Source organism: Pantherophis guttatus, chromosome 2 (assembly GCF_059756535.1).
Source record: "Pantherophis guttatus breed Tessera chromosome 2, ASM5975653v1, whole genome shotgun sequence".
Taxonomy (NCBI): Eukaryota; Metazoa; Chordata; class Lepidosauria; order Squamata; family Colubridae; genus Pantherophis; species Pantherophis guttatus.
Genome location: NC_142064.1, coordinates 28,812,066 through 28,830,738, shown reverse-complemented (window position 1 = coordinate 28,830,738; position 18,673 = coordinate 28,812,066). Strand labels below are relative to the sequence as shown.

Below are 18,673 nucleotides of genomic sequence, written 5' to 3'. Positions count from 1 at the left end.
ACTACATCCATTTTTACTCTTCAATATAACTAATCTGGAAGCTAGTGTTCTATTTTAGATGCAGAACAAACTGATATGTTGTACACAACACAAAGCAGTCAAGATTAATTCTGAAATGAAAATTATCTTGAATAAAGGACAATTTAGATGAGTATATTCAGTGGAATGTTTCAAGATTCTAAGAGTTTTTATTTTGTACATGTTGGGTAGATCCAGCCCACGAAATAAACTTTCTGCATCTGAATAATTTATCAAAATAATATTTATTTTCCCCACAAGGATCAGAACCAATTTTGTAGGATCCAGATTCCTGGGTCTTGCAGAATCCAATAAAGCTTTTGATTTACACCACTTCCATAAAATTGGGAACTGAAGCAAGTCTTTTCATAATTACTATATAGAATAAACTGCTACAGAATTACTGCTTTGTTTCAAGAAGTAGAACTGTAATAGTTCAGGAAAAAGATGTTTTAGTGCACTCTTGTTAGCAGACATGCTTCTCAGTATACTGTCTGTGCACAAAGTGAACACTCAAAATTTCCATTGTAAAATAAATCTGCCTCAGTGAGCAATATACTGAGTCAAGCTGCCATTTTATCCCTTACACCTGCACAGTTTTAAGACAAAACTTTGCCAAATATTACATAATCTTTTTTATTATTATTAAATGAGAAAATCTCATTCTCTTACATTATCACATTGCTAGTCAGAGAAATGCTGCAGTGATGAAGAAAGGCAATGTGGAAAAAAGTTCTCATTTCTACAACATCCATTTACAAAGAAATTAAAAATCAGGTTCAACACAGCTCATTAGCATAACAATCTTAGGTTCCTTCATGAGGAGTCCCAAAGATCCTCCTTCTACTGATGCATATCACTACCATAAGAGTATGGTTCTCCTTTTTCAACATTTCTTAAATTTCATGAGATGCAGTACAAATCTTCAACTCTTCACGCATCATCATCTGATGTGTCACTGCTGCTTGTCTCTGTATCTTCATTCTCAAGCATTGCTTTGAAAGTGCTGTTTTTCCAGGGATTGAATTTGAAGTCACAGATGAGACCATTTTTTAGAATGCAATTTTTTCTGAGGCCATTTTTTTGCAACTGAAACAGAAAACAAACAGAATTAGAAGTCTTAAAATGACAAAGGATCTTTCTTGACTTTTTGGATTTTATACTTGTCAACAAAACATAGCTTTGTTTATTTTTAATAGTGCAGAACACAGTTTCGGATTTTAATTTAATCTGTGGCTCTTTTGGTTGATTATTGCACAGTAAACCAGGATTTAGGGAGAATTTTTTCACTTAAGAGCTGAAAATAATAATTAAAATAACCTTCTAGTGTATAAAATTGGAAAAAAAACTCCTTCAAGTAAGGAATGATAATCACTAATCTTCTTCCAGTTGTATAGGAAGAGGAAGAGTTGAAATACATATGGGCAACCTCAAGTTTAATGAACCAAAACTCACAAGAGTAGATGTAAGTTCTGACTGAATCCCAATCAGACCAGATATGAGAAAAATGGGAGTAGATGGTAATCTACTCCCATTAGAGTACAAGTAGTCCTCGACTTAAGACTACAATTGGGACTGATTTTTCTGTTGTAAGTCAGTGAAGTCATAAACATGGGACCAGACCCAATTTAATGAACATTTTATTGTGGTTGATAAATGAATCATCATTAAATGAACAACCTATAGGTAAAAAGACTTGGTTATGTTGGAGGACAGGCAGCTATGCAAGCTTGTTTTGAACCTGCAATGTGGCAGTAAAACTTAGATGGATTTTCATTTTCATTTCTATGTTTATCATCACAAACACAATAACCTCCATTGATATTATTAACACGTGACAGGTACTAGAGAAAACCTAGTGGGTCAGTTAACTGCTACAAAAGTTGAAAAAAAATGAAGAATTGCAGTAAGAAAAAATGGATTATTAACCACCATATTGAATAGTTGAGAGGCTCAACTACTATTTTGCATATCAGAACAATGATTGTATTTGTAAAAGGATTGTAAAAGGATTGTGAACACTTAAAAAATTACTTTGCATCTCGAAAACCCATTTAACTCTTCTATTAAGACTTCTATGCATTTCAGGGGGAATCCTCGGGGAATTAAAATATTGTTGATTACTGATTTGCTGTAATACGAAACTTTGTTTTTCCATCTCTCTTCCTCATGGTCTGAAATTGGTTTATTTAGCAATTAACTAGAATTTATTTAAAATTAGTTATCCTGATCCACATACCAAGACATAAGCAGAATGAGTTCTAGAATCCTGGTTTATTTCAAAGAAAGGGCAAGTCAACAGCTTTCTCACGGGGGGATTTTCTGCTTGCGCATGTGCTGCCAAAATATAATCCAGCACGTGGGTAAACTCTTCCAGAATTTCACAATGAAATGTGGAAAATTAAATAGATTAGACTTCATTGGCTTTTGAAATCTTCAAATATTACACCAACAATAGGATACAGAAATTTGTTTAGGAAATATTAAATAGGTATCCTGATCTATACTTTGCTCTATAAAACATTTCACTCTGAACACATTTTGTGCTAATTTATCTTACCTGTTCACTAATGATCTGAAATTCTCTCATTTCATCTTCAGTTAGTGGAGCACAAGTATCATCATTTTCACTGTCTTCCTGCCAACCCATTTCTTTTAACAACCTTTTAAAAAAGGGAGAAGGGTCAATATTTTTCATTAGATTTATATCCTGCCTTTTAGTAAGAAGCTCAAAGTGGCATATACATAGGCACATGAAGCCAATATAGATGCCACAATGATCCTCAGAGACAATTTAGTTACCTGAAAGAGGGACATTTACAACTTTTATTTGCAAGACTTTTCTACTTGGAAAAAATCCTTAGAAATTCATGAACCTGTAGAAAAAGTGCATCTCCCTTTCTGGCTTGATATTTTCCCCCTCATGTTAAATACAAAGTTCAGAAATATTTACACTTTTATAACCATTTCACCATAGTTTTTTTCAAAGTCAGATTACAGAAGGCAGGAAACCTCTCCTACTCCTGCTGTATTTCTACAGAGCAGTCCATCTATGGAGATTCTCAGTCATCCAGATCATGGTTGCCCCAAAGGTGCTTTTTCAAGAGGCAATTGGACTTCGTTTTTTCTTTGAAGACGTTTCATATCTCATCCAAGAAGCTTCTTCAGCAGTGACTGGATGGTGGGAAATGGAAGGGGCAAGGGATACATCAACTATCTCCAGTTTTCAACAATTTCAGCAGTTCCAAGAAGGCTCCATACCAGGGGTGAAATGCAAAATTTGTTACTACTGGTTCTGTGGGTGTGGCTTGGTGGGGGGGGGGCGTAATGTGATTGGGTGGGCGTGGCCAACTTTTTTTTTTTTTTTTTTTTTTTTTACTTTTCAAAGCATTTTTTCTGCAAATGCAAAAAAATGCTTTGAAAAGTCTCTGCCGATCAGGCAACACAGCTGGGATCGTCAGAGCCTTTTCAAAGCATTTTTTAAACCACCTCTTCCTCTGAAGAGGTTGCAGAAAAAAATGCTGTAAAAGTCTCTCTGACGATCCCAGCTGAGTTGCCTGATCGTCAGATAGGCTTTTAAAAAAATGCTTTGAAAAGTTTCTCTGCGGATCAGGCAACTCAGCTGGGATCGTCAGAGAGACTTTTAAAGCATTTTTTTAACCACCTCTTTGGTGGAAGAGGTTGCAGAAAAAAATGCTTTGAAAAGCCTCTGATGATCCCAGCTGAGCCGCGCGATCATCAGAGGCTTTGTTTTTCACTTTTAAAAGCATTTTTTCGGCAGAAAGTTGTAGAAAAAATGCTTTTAAAAGGTAAAAAAAAAAAGCCTCTGATGATCGTGCAGCTCAGCTGGGCATGGTGGGGAGGGGGGGTGCGCAGGGATTTTTGCTATCAGTTCTCCGAACCACCCGCTGCCATCGCTACCGGATCGGGTGATCTGGTCTGAACCGGGAGCATTTCACCCCTGTTCCACACCCGTTTGCATTACTCAGGTGACCCCGAGGACACAGATAAACCTCCAAATGGCCTCAACTCTCTAAAAGAATGCAAATGACCAGCTGTCTGCAAGGAATTTAAATCCTTCCATTCTCCATCATTCAGTCAGAGCTGAAGAAGCTTCTTGGATGAAAGGCAAAATATTTTCAAAGAAAAACAAAGACCTGTTGTTGCCCCTTGAAAATGCACCTCTGAACAGAGCAGAGCAGTCCATCAGTAAATTGAACTGCACATCAGGGATTTAGTTCTTTAAAATATTTCATAAATTATTTTATGAAGAATTACATTATGCTCAGATTCCTGCTCCCATTTTGATCATATAATTTGTTTATCTTGAATTGTTTTTAAAAAATGAAATAACCAACTAAAATAACAACTTAAAGATAAATTGTTCTAATAAATGGTCCACATATAGCTTTTTCTTCTGTTAACGAATAAAATTATTTTAATAAAAAATACTTACCGATGTTCTGCCTCAAGTGAACTCGAAAGGACATCAGTCTGTGGAAATGCTGAAGACTGGATCATTTGCTGAGGACTCTCATTTTCAAAATTCCTGTTTACGTCCCTCCCTTGGTGGCCACTGTTGCTGTTATGTAAATTAAATTCATCATCATCATCATCATCATCCTGTTAAAGAAGTCACATATCTGAGTAAATTCCAAAAAGAAAAAAAAAAGATTTACAAACAGTAAGTTGTAGACAAGTTAATACATTTGGAAAATGCCAAAATTAGGAAAGGCTAAACTTTGTCCCCAGGAATGTGCAGATATTTGAAATGGACATGGGAAAGTGCTTTAGACCCAACATACTTGTCCTTGTTGTGCCTAACAGCATCATTTTAAATAAACTGGGCTTTTTTGTGGTCTTGCACAATTGCAGTCCCAGGATTTATGTGTTCAATAAACATTAATGAATCAGACGCATACCAGGTCAAAAGCACCTTCCCCACTTTACAGGTGAATGTAACCTATCTCTACAAAGAGCTTTCTGCTCAATAATCCCAATACTGAATGTATAGCAAAGTAGTTCCTAATTGTTTTAACTGTTTTTACAGATATATCCAAAAACTAGGTTACAGGTAGTCCTTATAAAACGAATGTAATGGAACCTGCCCATTATGGTTGCATGTCGCAACAGTTAAGTGAAATAGCTGCACATAATGACCCCATTCCATGCTCTTCCTGTTGTAAACGTTAAACAAATAGAAGTCATTACATGAAGCACAGGGTGATTCGGTGGTGGGGGAGGCCCTGAGAAGCCTGGACAGGCCCATGCTTGCCTGTCTCAGTCCTCCCAATGTTACCCCCATGCTAAGGCATTGTGTGCTCCGCTTCGCACTGGGGTCCCTACAGTCCTTCAGCTTCCTTTCCCACCCAGCAAGCAAAGGGAGATCAGGGCAAACAGAGTTTGGAAATTCTGGCAAGGAAGGGGAAAGCAGAGCACACAGAGTTTGCAAACTCTGGCAAGGAAGAGGACATCCCATCCAAGGACTTGCAGGACTCAAGCGTGCTTAGGGCACAGCAGTACACAACTTACTTTTCTGTTTTCTCAGCTGCTAAGGGAAGCAACTAGGCCTCGAAAGGATCAGTTTCTTACAGTCAGCCTCCTGGCAAGCTCCTCCTATTTTGCAACAGGTTCAATTCTGGTGATACTGAAGAGTTTTTTTTAAGGACCTTCTATTTTTTAAGGAAACTCCATAAAATGCATAAGCAAGTGGAGCCTCCTTAAAAGAAAAAAAACTCTACAGTATCGCAAAAGTATGATGTAGGATCAGCAACATAGCAAGCACATGTGCTAACCTATTTGCTTTTATTTTTCCATTTGTTTCTCTTTAGTTCTTTACATTTTTCATTGTTTTTTATGTACAAAATAACTCTGAACACATAAGCTTTCTTAGAAGTATGTTTATCAGCACAGAAAAAAGGACAAAACTAAGCAGTACTGCTGCTTGTTTTCCCAACCCTTATGAATACTCACAATGTGCTGTCAAAACTATACCTTAAAAAGTTCAAGGGTCCCTGAGCTAAAGGCTAGATTAACCGATTTAGTAAAATCACATATATGCTGCTATTTAACATACCCATTATGATACAAATCCTAAATAACATGCTACGCATATTTATTCAGAAGTCTCTCCAAGTTCAACTGGGCTCACTACACAAAGTTATGCAAAGGACTATAACTATAAAGTTTTATATTAACTACTGATATTATGCACACATTATCTTTTTATTCCCTAACATTTAACTGTTTTTTTTTTAATTATTATAGATGTTATTCTCTTTGGTTTGTATTCTGGTTTAACATTTTATTATGTGAAAAAGCAATAAATGCTTATCACGTAATAAACACTGTTAGGCACCTAAATTCCTTAGCGGTGACCGAAAATTAAGTAATTGATAAACAGGCAGATTATTCCCTGCACAACTTGCTGTACCTTCTCTTGCTCAACACAGTTTTCATCATGTTCTTCCACTGGATCCCGTTTTAACATCTTCAAAAATTCACTCTTCTTATCAGTGCGTGTTCGTGTTAATTTGGTTAAACGAGGCTGGCCAAGTTTATCAACTGGAGATAAGGAATTTGAACGATTACACTAAAGAGAAGAAGAAATGTAATGAGTGGAAAAAAGTTCTTGTTCTTGTTTAATCAACAGCATTTTAGGTAGCATAGATTGTTTCAGATCTTCCATTTAATTTTTCAAAATTGTCATAGAGACATATTTTGACAAAAAAAAGTACCTCTTTCACTGACTTTTGTGATCCAATAGGCTTGGCAGTAGGTTTTAAAGCACTAAAATTTCCACTACCATATGCAGAGTCATGAGGAAATGAAGGCCCAGTTTTGTTCTCTTTTGTTTGGCTTTTCCACTGTGTGATCTAAACATATCAAAATAGTAGAATATTTTTGTACTCAGGTTGATAAACAACTTAAAGTGTCCAACAATAACTCGTTCTTTACATTTATTTTCCTTAACAACATAATATATTGGTATTTTAAAATAGTAAAGACGAGAGAAGTCCCTATACTAAAAGGAAGAGCCAACAATGAATTGTAGACATCCCCGTAATGTCCACAAATGAGTAAAATTAAGATAAATACATACAATTTCATATTACGGTACTGTTACAAAGGAAGATAAAAAATGGAAGAAAAGTCCCTAAAATATCCACTTTTCAGGCTTTACTGTACTTTCCAATAGAAAAGTATCCCCCAAGCCCACCTCCACTGCTTGTGAAGTATGTATGTCTTCTTACATTCACTGGATGGGCAAAAGTAGAAATGGCTACAGATGATTGTCAACTTATGTCTAGCTGCCTAGCAAACGTTTGAAGTTACAACAGACCCCGAAAATGGGATCTATGATCCAGATTTGAAGTTACAACATTCACCTTTCCCCCACATGACTGCATTTTGGGCACTCAGTTATTGACCCACATTTATAGCTATTTGCGATGCCCCACAAACATGGGACTGCGATTCAAATTGTTCCCACAAATTGTTCCCACAAATTGGCCTTTACTTCCATTTTCTCACAAAAACAGTGGGTTCACTTAACAACTGTCACATTTGCTTAACAACTGCCTCAAAATAGAACATAAAATTGGGTCTGTGTCACATCATGACCTGCTTTATGACTATCAAGACTTATGACCAAGGAGGGCGGGGATGACATTGCAGTGATACAACGCATCTCCATGGGCCTCCGTGGGATCTCGCTGAAATTCGAACTGCAAGGAGGTTCTGATGGACCTAAATCACCTCGGAGGGGTGATGAAGTAAGACAGCACACATTGCCGATCTCAGGGAGCGCACAATGTCCCTGATTGATCTGGAGAAGGCTCTCAATCTGGCAGGAAGGACAGCCATTGCGTGCCTGACCGAAGCCTTGACAGCCACCGATAAAGCGCGGAAGACTGAGGAACAGTGTGAACGACCTGGGTGAGAGACATCTTAATTTCTGACTTCTACTGAGAAACGAGCCCCCTGGAAACTAGCCTGGGTGAAAGTGGGACCCTAAAGGAGAAGGTGGAATTGTTTTCCTTCAACCTCTCAAGAAAAGCGGCGAGCAAGCCTGAGAGCCATTTTTAAAACCGGAAGAAAGAATGTTAAGAAAACTTTTTAAAAGAGTGAAAGACTTGGAAACTAGGAAACCGAACTGGGGATCTCAAATATAATATTGACTAACTTGGTACTTATATGGGTGAAAGAATGGATTTTATTGAGGAATACAAGACTATTGACTTTGGAGGGCACGATTTGTAATTGGGCTTCTTGTAGTATGGGAAAAATAAAATACATGGTTACTTCCAAAAACATTACATTAGGAATGCATTATTGTTAGTGTGGGGAAAAACTAGAGAACAACATTATTTGAGGATACCAATTTGGCTTTCCACACTGGAAGCACTGATTCACCCAAATGTTATTAACATGAAAAATATTGTTAGATATAAAGGTATCTTGAATGAAAAGGGGGAACTCAAAACTAAACAAGAACTGAGCGATCAAGGGATTGATATGGCATGGTACTCACAAGTGCAGATACATTCTGGATATGAGAAAGATGTTAAACAAATTCTATAAAGAATTAACAGAATTAGATAAGATATTAACAGGGGCAGAAGGAAAATTGATGAAGAAAACATACAGCTACTTATTGCGTATTAAATTGGAAAGTGAACAAGTGAAGGAGACAATGATAGTATGGGCAAAAAACTTTGACTATACAATAGTTAGATAAATGGCAGAAACCATTTATCTAACTCTATTTATAGGAACAATTTATAGGAACTATAAATTAACAATGTCAACTGCATACACAGAAAATTTGTATAAGATGTTTTATAGATGGCATTTTGCACCAGCGAGGTTGGCAAAGATGTTTAAAGGTAAGTCAGCTAAGTGCTGGAAGTGCCACCAGATACCTGGGTCATAATATCATATGTGGTGGACATCCTCAAAAACCAAGATCATGGTCATCAGCATTAATTTACCACTGATAAATTCCAAAGGAATACCACTAGAAAAAGTTGAAAAGATCACATACGTTGGTTTTAATTTACATGAAAGCTGGGACATTGATCAGTGAAGTAAAAACAAGGACAGAGAAAGCTCAAACAGCATTCTTCAAAATGAAAAAGGTGTTCTGCAGTCACGACATAAGCCTAAGACTGAAAATCAGGCTTGTCAGATGTTACATCTTTTCTATCCTGCTCTACGGACTGGAAAGTTGGTCTCTGACAGAAAACCACTTGAAGAAATTAGAAGCATTTGAAATGTGGATTTATAGACAGCTGTTACATATAAACTGGGTTAACAAAATCACAAATGAGGTGGTGATAAGCCGCCTGGGAAAGCAAAAGGAAATAATCAAAACTATAAAAGAGCAAAAGTTAGAATATTTTGGACATGTGATGTGACACCCAGAAAAATACGGCATCCTTCATTTAATCCACTAGGGAAAGATTAAAGGCAAACGAGGTCCAGGCAGAAGAAGATGATCATGGCTTCAAAACCTAAGGGACTGGTTTGGACAAAACTCAGGAGCACTTTTTCATGCGGCTGTTGACAAAAATAGAATTGCCAACTTATCACCAATGTCCAATGACGGATATGGCACAAGAAGAAGAAGAGGGTGGACATGCTCAAAAGCAAAAAAATATTGGACAAAAATACATACATGGCTGGAAAAAATGATAAAGCAGCATATTGATTTAAAGCCAGAAATATTCTTGTTGGGGATTTTACCCAAAAAATATAGTAAGGGGAATGCATATTTAATTATCCATATATTAACTGCAACTAGGATTGTATTTGCACAAAATTGGAAAAGATCTCAACAGATGAGAATGTGATCAGGAAAATATAAGAATGTGCAGAAATGAATAGACTTAATACTAACAATTAAGGAGAAAGAACAAACTGAATATTATATGATATGGGACTTATTTTATCAATGGTTAGATAATAAAAATGGAAGTTAGAAACAGGGAAACAAAAGATTAATGAAATAAAGAAGATATGTTAAGAGAGAGAAGAAAGTATTATGATTATTATGTTTAATATCATTTTAATATTATAGAATTAATGTTAATGTAATGAATATTGTTGTAAATCTTGATTATCATTTTACAAAGATATCTGTACCGGAACAACACCGTTTAATTGAAGATGGAATTATATTTAAAAAAAAAAAGACTTATGACCGAAATTGTGGGCTCAATTATGGTGATAAGCCAAGAACTAACCATACAGATGGAAAAGTATAGATGCCTTTGAAGCTTAGCATCACAATTAACCATCGCATGGGAGCACAGGGGACATTTGTCTGGTGAACTAAACGCATTTTGCAATATTTAAGTAGGGCCTCTCTCTCTCTCGTCTATCTGCTATTTTTTCCATCCAGATTTATTCTCCACTTTTCCTTTCTAGCAAAATCACTTTTTCTCTACTCCATTACCATTCTGCCCCTTTCCCTTCTTTGCTGTTCATGCAAGTGAGATGATTTCCACAGATATGAGAATGACCCCCTCTTTTCTGTAATAGAATTGGCAGCTCTAGTTTAAAAAGGTGGAAAAGCTGTAGTTTTATCTGCTTTTTATTTTCAGTAAGTACGATATTTTCAAATCTTACCTTTGCTGGTGGAATAATAGGTTTAGGAACTAAACCTTTATAGACATTCAGGCCAGTTCCATTCCCAACCAATTGTGATGAATGAATATTTCCTCCCACAGGGAATCCAGATATCTGCAAATCTTTTGTATTGCCTTTTTTAATAATCAGCATTCGTGGAGATCTAGATTTAGGATTTAGAGGGTATTCTACAAAGACACAAAAAATATACGTCATTCTCCTCCAATTATTGAGTCCCAACAGATCAGGAACCAAAATGATTACTCAGAAACAAAGAGGAAGATCTCAACAATCTTGGAAACCAATGTGTGCAGAAATATTCAAAGGAAAAAATAATAATATCCAAACCATTAATGAGAATTAGCATGGAGAGCAGCCCTGAAACACAAACTGAAATCAATGCAAAATAAAATAGGGAAGAATAGAATGAACATCTAGGTAGTGATGATATAATGCTGCATTTTGTTGCAAATCTCACATATTTATTTTCAGTATCAGTCTTGTCTCTTAGCATGCAAATACATGAATAGCCAAAGGAGGACAAACACACATAAGCCTAATTCTGTATGAATAGCATCTATACACTAAATGATAGATAGCACATTAAAAACTATTAGAAAAGTCAAGATATACCAAAAATCTGGGGAGGGGGCAACTTGTGACCCACATATATAGATACTGCCTTTTTTTTTTTAACACGAAGCCTCCAAAACCATTATTGTGGAAAATCAGCAATATAAATTACCAATTATTGAGACAAAAAAAGTATAAGCCCCAAATAGTTTAACCTTTAAGGACCTCTAAGAACATTCTCAAGGTCTCCCAAGCACTAAGAAAAAAGCCTGGAAATCCTAAAATGTAAATATGCATACACACATATACAAAGATAGACACATACATACATACATACATACATACATACATACATACATACATACATACATACTCCAACACAATGAAATGTTTACTTTAAACATAAGGCAGCACTAAAATCCAAAATCACAAATTACAAATATTACTTCAGAGGCACTTGCTGAAAAATCAAATTAATACGGTTTGTATAATATAAAATAATCCTAATGTTCTTACCCCAAACACCTTCAGCTAATGATTTGTTCTGGTTTGGTTCCCTCTCATGTTCAGGATTCAGGGATGGCTAAAACAACAAATCCATAGCTTGATTAGTTTAAGTTCCATTAGAAACTGTCTTGTAATTGAAATCTCATTTTCTGTATTGCAAGAAGCATTATCAAAGAACTCTGAATCAGTAAGAGGAGATAGTGAAATTGGTAAACTAACCATACTAGTCAGATGGAAAGTGTAATCATAGCGAGGCTATAATCTAAATGGTTTATATTGGCCTGCAAGATAAACATCAAACATGAGGATGGAATGGGTTTACCCCACTAAACTTAGTAACTTAATAACATTTGGTCTAGTATCAATAGTGATAACATGGCTACCATTAGAGAGTATTTCCTTGAAATAGAATGAGGTTGGATAACAAGACACAACTTCCAAGACTATTTCTGGAATTCTCTTAAAATGAAGACACCTTGTATTTAAGGAAAGGCAGCTACATCAAGAACAGTTTTCTGCAAAAACAAAAACAAAAAAAAAAACGAGGAAGGAAAGTAGGGTGTTTCTGGACTTGCACGTTTGAGCACTGTAGCATCCCTACAGTCAGTCATAAGAGTGAATGACTATGGAGGCGCTACTGCACCTTAACTTTGGAACCAGGTTGTAAGCAGCTTTTGGAGAGTCTGTCATAAATTTGAATGGTCACTAAGCAACCTGTCATAAGTCAATGACAAAATACCTATAATATCTTCCCAATATCAAAAACCAAAAGTAATTTCATGAAATGTTCTGAATAGTTTCCTTCTGCAAGTACCTGAATGCACTATGATAAACTTACAAAATCTTCAGCTTCAAATTGTTTGGGTTCTTCCTTGCGTGTCTTTTTCAGAGTCTCACATTCAGATGCTTTGTTTTCCTGTGAGCCTTGGCTTTTTCCAGACTGAAAGCTCCTGGTGCGAGCACGTGAACCTCCATTATGATATCCTGCTCTATAGTTTGAGTTTTCTGTTCCATTTCTGCCTTGTGAACGCCAACCATTTCTTTCTTTTCTTCCTGAATGCCCTTGAATAAGATTTAAAAGATTAATATCAAAATTACATGCCATGTTGCACATATCCAATAACATGTAAGTTTCCAGAAAGGAGCAGGAAATAGTAAAAACATTTATACAACTCTAATATAATAAGCATAATGTATCTATTGGTTTTAAGGTGTTGCAGAGGACTCAGAACTATGCTAACAATATTTTTTATTCATTCTATCTATAAATTAAGAGCCTGTAGTACAGTGGACTAAAGCACTGTTATTAACATCTGCTGCTTGCAATGACTGCAAGTTCAAATCTCCCCAGGCTCAAGGTTGACTCAGCCTTCCATCCTTTCAAAGGTAGGTAAAATGAGGACCCAGATTGTGGGGGCAATAAGCTGACTTTGTATAAATATACAAAAGTATGAAGGCTGTTGCTTAACGCATTGTAAACCACCCTGAATCTCCGGAGAAGGGCGGCATATAAATTAAAGCAAAAAAACCCAACAAAACTTATATACCAAATTTTTCAGAACCTACATAATCTCGCTGTAATTGAAAATATATGATTTACAAAGTAAATCTATTTAAATCATGATTCTATATAAATAATTAAACACTTTAATGCCTTATTCAAAGACAAAAAAATTACAAACAAACCTCCATTTGAATGGCCACAACTAGGATCCAATCCATCAGAAGAGTTATGCCGTCTACGATTAGCTTCATAACGATTTTCTGTCCAAGAAAAGGTGCTGGAATGTTTCTCAAAATTCAGTGATGACTAAAGATGAAACAAACATTATTTTCTGTTTGTATCACAAGCACAAATTAATCAACACACTATTATGTAAATTTGCTATAATCTTCTTTCAGTACTCAACTACTTTAAATATTCTCACATTAAAGAAGAAAGGTAAGCTATACTATATATACTACATCCATTCAAATATTCTGTTCAGAATAACAGAATAACCAAGCTGAAAGGGACTTGGTCGTCTTCTAGTGTTATGAGCATGCACATCGAAACCTATACAGAAAACTAACTCATTCATTATTCTTCGTAGATTTTTCTGCTTAAATCCGTTGTAGGATGTTTAGATAGTCAAGGATGTGAAATTATTCAAATTTTCTAAAAATGTTGATACTACATACAGTCTACCTTTTCAGCACATGGTGGAGCTAGCGTTCTATTAATCTCGATACTGCAATCAAAGAAAGTTGCTGCTAGTTTTATTGATTTATTACGTTTCAAGTTGTAAATCTCCCGGCTATTTTGAGGTGGGAAAAACTTGATACTTGGAATGGAAGTACACATGTATTCTATTTTGTTAATAAAATCATGACAGAATTTTACTTCAAAAAATAAACTGCATTCATAAAATTAAAAATCAAAGTACAATGTAAATTGTTTTTCAACTTATTTCCATCTTGTTTCTTGTATTTCTCCATACTCAGTGAAATTTAATAGAAAAAAGTAAGGATAAATATTTGAAAAAACACCAAAACATTTTAATTGCAGTTTTTATGCTGTTTACCTTAGGGGACTTTTTAAAAAAATTACAATGGGCAGAATTCCCACATTGCACAAAACATCTGGGTTAAAAATTCCTTCTTTACCCAGCCCCTTAGTACTTCCTTGAAAACCTATTCTGGATGGCTGTAGCACCTACCATTACAAGGTAAACAAAAGAAAGGGAAAGAAAAAAATTCCTACATTAGTTAATTTAATAAATAGCACAAATAACCTTTGATGATGGTGGTGGAGTAGGAAAATTAAGCCAGGCTGGAGCAAAGTCATGCTGCGCCATTTAGGTCCAGTCTTCCAATCAGTGAAATAAGGCTTCAACACCTCATGACAATACCTGTCAAACAAATGTCATACGTTTTTAAGTATGACATACTTTAATCCTGGGACAATTAATTTAACTTTAAAAAAAAAACGAGAAATACAACTAAATAACACAAATACATAATATGCAGATCTAATTTAAGAAAACTAGTCTAGCAAATATTTGTCGAAGAAAAAAGCCTTCAGTCAAATGCTTTTCTAAAAAACATTTACCGGTATCTCTTATTCTGCCCAGAATTTTATCCAGGTTTTCTGTAAGAATAGTTTCATAGGCATACACAACAAATACAAAATAGATCCAATCAGATTCACAATATTTTTTTTCTGCAGCACTCTTTTTAGCAAACTACTTTTCTTCTTTTCTTCTTTTTTCTTCCCTCCCTCCCTCTTTCATTCCTTCCCTTCTTTCTGCTATAGAAAACTGCCAGTATTTATATTACGATGCCCTCTTCTGCTTATTGAAATATACACAAGAATAACACTGACATAAAAAAGTGACATGAAACATCAAGCAGTGATGCAATACAGATCTATTTTTATTGTTTCAGCACTGGTTCTTCATTTGACACACACCTATGGCAACCGTGAAAGAGATTCCCCCGCCTCAAGAATATTTTCCAACAAAGCTGGAATATTGCAGCTTTTATAAAATATCGTTAAGTAATTTTTAAAAAATGAACAGAGAAATTGCAAAGCAGGATATTGGATAGACAGATAAAATTCTACTAAAGATAATGTATATAATTTGTTTCATAACCCCAGCTTGACAGTTTTGTTTACAAGCCAACCAAGCTGCAAAATGGGAACACATTTTCTCCTTGCTCTAACAATTGGCAAAAGCATGTTATTTCTTTCAGCTCTTTGCTGGCTGAACATAAACAGAAAGGCAAAACAAACTGCAACTTCTGAACTAGAAGAAAGTTGGAGCCATGTTTGGTTTTTTCTGTGTTCTTGCCCTATTCCTTCTTTCCCTTTCTGATTGGGACCTAAGCAAATTTCTTAGCACTTCCTAATTGGTTGACATGCCAACTCCCCAACTAAGTATATGTTGCTCCCAAGCTAGGGAACACGGAATAGCTTTCTTTCCAACCATGTGCTGAATTTCTAACATTAGGTTAGGGGAAACTAATGGAATGATCTCCAAAGCTGTCAAAATACATCAATCCTATTCATAATTCCACACAAAAACGTAAGAGCCAATGTTTTGACAACCAGCTTTGTTAATAATTTAGCAATGTTCAGAAATAACCATGAAATAAATAAAAATTTGCGGCCAGTACCAAATCAGTTTTCATCTTCTCTTGCAACCTTTGTAATATCTAAAGGTGCAATGATTTGGAATTAAGTGATTTTTCTTTCCTTACGAGGAGGGGGGATTCTGCCAAGCAAACTCCCCCTCAAGATTCAGTGACCTGAGCATGGTGAAAGAGAGGAATTCTCTTCAATGCCAGATCACTTCTGCTTTTCTATGTGTGAACAAAAAGATGTTCTTTTCTCCATGCACAGAATAGTTTGGTTAGCCCTAGGGGGCATGACTCCATCCATGAAGGGGCAACTCTTAGCAAAAAAGAGATTTCTCACAAAGCACTTTAAAAAGCTCTGAAAAAAGAAAAAAATGAAGCAAATGTTTACCAAGAACAATGAACAGAAACTGCAGGAATGCTCAATGTTCAAAACCACTAGCATACGCAGATTTCTTACATCAGGTTGATTTGGATTCCACATATTGAAAAAGAAAATTTTATTTGATTTTTATATATTAAACAAATTTATATGACTGCCCAACTCACACATAGGTCACTCTGGGTAGCTTACATCAAAAACTCACAATATAAAAACCATAATCCCCACCCCCATCATAGCAGCAATATAATCATATTTATTAAAGAAGTCATATATGGCAAAAAGTTTTACATCCATTTATTTTATTTTTTAAAATGGCTCCCTGTAAACTATTACTTCTGAATCCAGGGTCTTCATATAAATTAGCTTAGGTTTTAGATAATGTGTTGGCTTCCAACTCCATTTGGTGCAGTAGAATAAGATAGTAACACTGAACCTCAACTTTTTACTTTCACATAATAGAATAAACTAGCTATTTCTATAACAATAAATCTATCTAATCAGTAAAACCCAAAATCAAAGTTTCATTTTTTCCACCTCAAGCACAAAGTCCAGAAGCAGTTTCCAAGTACAAACAAAAGTAATTTTGTTTTTTTTCGTTTATCAAAGCAGTCAATTTAGCCATTTGGAAGTCCACTCCTTTTCTTTCTTTTTCCCTTTTTCTACACTTTTCCTTCCCCTATTTTTCGTATTGTTTTTGTATTTTTATATTTTATATTATAAATTAATAAAAAATGTTTGCATTAGATAAGTTATTTTTCTTTACTTGCAAGGAGGAGGGGGGATTCTGCCAAGCAAAACAGCTTCACTTGGAACCAAAAAGGTAATAATGTTGGTGCCATGAAAATGTTTTACAAAAGAGATCTCCTTCTTGTTATTATTCTGTTAGCTGGTGGGATATCTAGAAAACATCTTCTAAAAAGACTTGGAGAAAGTTTTTTTAAAAAATTCTCACGTAGTGGAGAAAGGTAGTATTATCTAGTCTATCAGATACGTTAGCTTCAGTGGATGAATTTAAATCAACACTCCCAACATTACTAACTCATATATTTCTTACAGAGGCAACCTGTTTTAAAACAGAGCCAAATAGTAATTTAATTTTTATAATATTGTGTCTTTGGCAAAACATACATTATTTTCATTATTATTTCCCATTTTTTAAAGATAATTTAGATTAAGTTTCTTCCAATATTTTCTGATATGGTTTCCTGTGACTAGCAAAAAGTTTCTGAGGTTAAATATGGGAATATAGAAAACTATATAACTGATTATTTTGCTTTTGCTTTTTTGTTATTGTCCATATTATGCCCAAGACTTTTTAAAAGCATTACCTTGTACATTCCATTAAATTTATCTTAACCAGGTTAAACACACCAAACTCTTTCAACCATGCACCATAAAGCCAACTCTAGTTTCTCCCCATATTTATTATCAATCTTAACATACATATTGGTACAAAAATTCTCACACACTTCTCTTAAGAGTTCCTTCAAAAGATGCTACCAAGATGTATTTTGACTCAGAGGTAAAAACACTTTATCACATATAAGTGACTATTAACAGCAGTTAATTTAAAATTTAATTAAATCAAATGTTGTATTTGCAATGACTGTATTAATTTATTGCAATATAGCTACCAGTGCATTAATCAAAGGCCAACCCTTTGATCTATATGGTTATGAAGAGCAAAATAAACAATTATTTTTCTAAAGATATAGAAGCTAGAATTGAATGTGGAGACATTCTAACTACCACTGGAATATAAATACTATATTCTCCATAGTATCAACAGGAGAGTCCAGGATGGGTTGTTCTAGGCTCGTAGCTCTATGGACTGAGTTGAATTTCTGAGGACACGCCTCCCTGGTAACATTCCTCAGTTTTTCAACTCAGTCTCAGCTTATGGACCTTATTTTCTCAGCTCCATTGAGCCTTTGCACTGAGCTTACATTTGCTCTTCAGGAATTCCCTGGAATTTAAATGTTTTTTTCCTTTTTTTCCTTTATTCTGGACTCTTCCATCTATACTGGATTTGGGAGACTCTCCGTGACAACGGATTAGAGCTGAGGCGGTTGCCCACCTTGGCGCCCCCCCCCCTACCGGAGAGACATCGCACAGAGATTTGGGGGGTTTTTGGGCGCGCTGTGCCCATCAGCTGTCTAGCGGCTGCTTTCCACTGCAGCAGATAAGAGCCTGGAGCTGCTCAGACCGCTCCAGCCTCAACAATCCTTGGCACGGCTCCTTTGCTACATTGAGAGAACTTTTGGCACGCTCCTAGCTCCAGGGAGCCACAGCCTGTGTTGATTCTGAAGTTGGCATGCTGCGCCCATCAGCTGTGTGGCGGAGCTCTCCGCTGCCGCGGACTGAGCTTGGAGCCACTCAGGCCATGCCAGCCTTAACGAGCCTTGGCGCAACTCGCTTCTTAAGCTGCAGCAGGAGGAG

The 18,673-nt window shown here is 35.7% G+C and overlaps 1 protein-coding gene across 2 annotated transcripts in view; it reads right to left on the bottom strand.

Moving 5' to 3' along the window:
* Nucleotides 1–244: 244 nt before the first annotated feature.
* GPBP1 (GC-rich promoter binding protein 1) overlaps nucleotides 245–18,673 on the bottom strand; it is a 35,580-nt gene continuing 17,151 nt past the window's right edge. The window contains exons 4-13 of one of the 2 annotated variants that reach the window (XM_034440928.3): nucleotides 14,505–14,621; nucleotides 13,417–13,540; nucleotides 12,569–12,792; nucleotides 11,740–11,806; nucleotides 10,651–10,838; nucleotides 6,756–6,893; nucleotides 6,452–6,610; nucleotides 4,475–4,641; nucleotides 2,579–2,681; nucleotides 245–1,107 (exon numbers count right to left, since the gene is read on the bottom strand). In XM_034440928.3, the coding sequence (XP_034296819.1) occupies nucleotides 952–1,107; nucleotides 2,579–2,681; nucleotides 4,475–4,641; nucleotides 6,452–6,610; nucleotides 6,756–6,893; nucleotides 10,651–10,838; nucleotides 11,740–11,806; nucleotides 12,569–12,792; nucleotides 13,417–13,540; nucleotides 14,505–14,567 (1,389 nt within the window). In that variant the 5' untranslated portion in view covers nucleotides 14,568–14,621 and the 3' untranslated portion in view covers nucleotides 245–951. The remainder of the gene's footprint in view (nucleotides 1,108–2,578; nucleotides 2,682–4,474; nucleotides 4,642–6,451; nucleotides 6,611–6,755; nucleotides 6,894–10,650; nucleotides 10,839–11,739; nucleotides 11,807–12,568; nucleotides 12,793–13,416; nucleotides 13,541–14,504; nucleotides 14,622–18,673) is intronic. The other variant, XM_060690687.2, reaches the window with a different exon arrangement.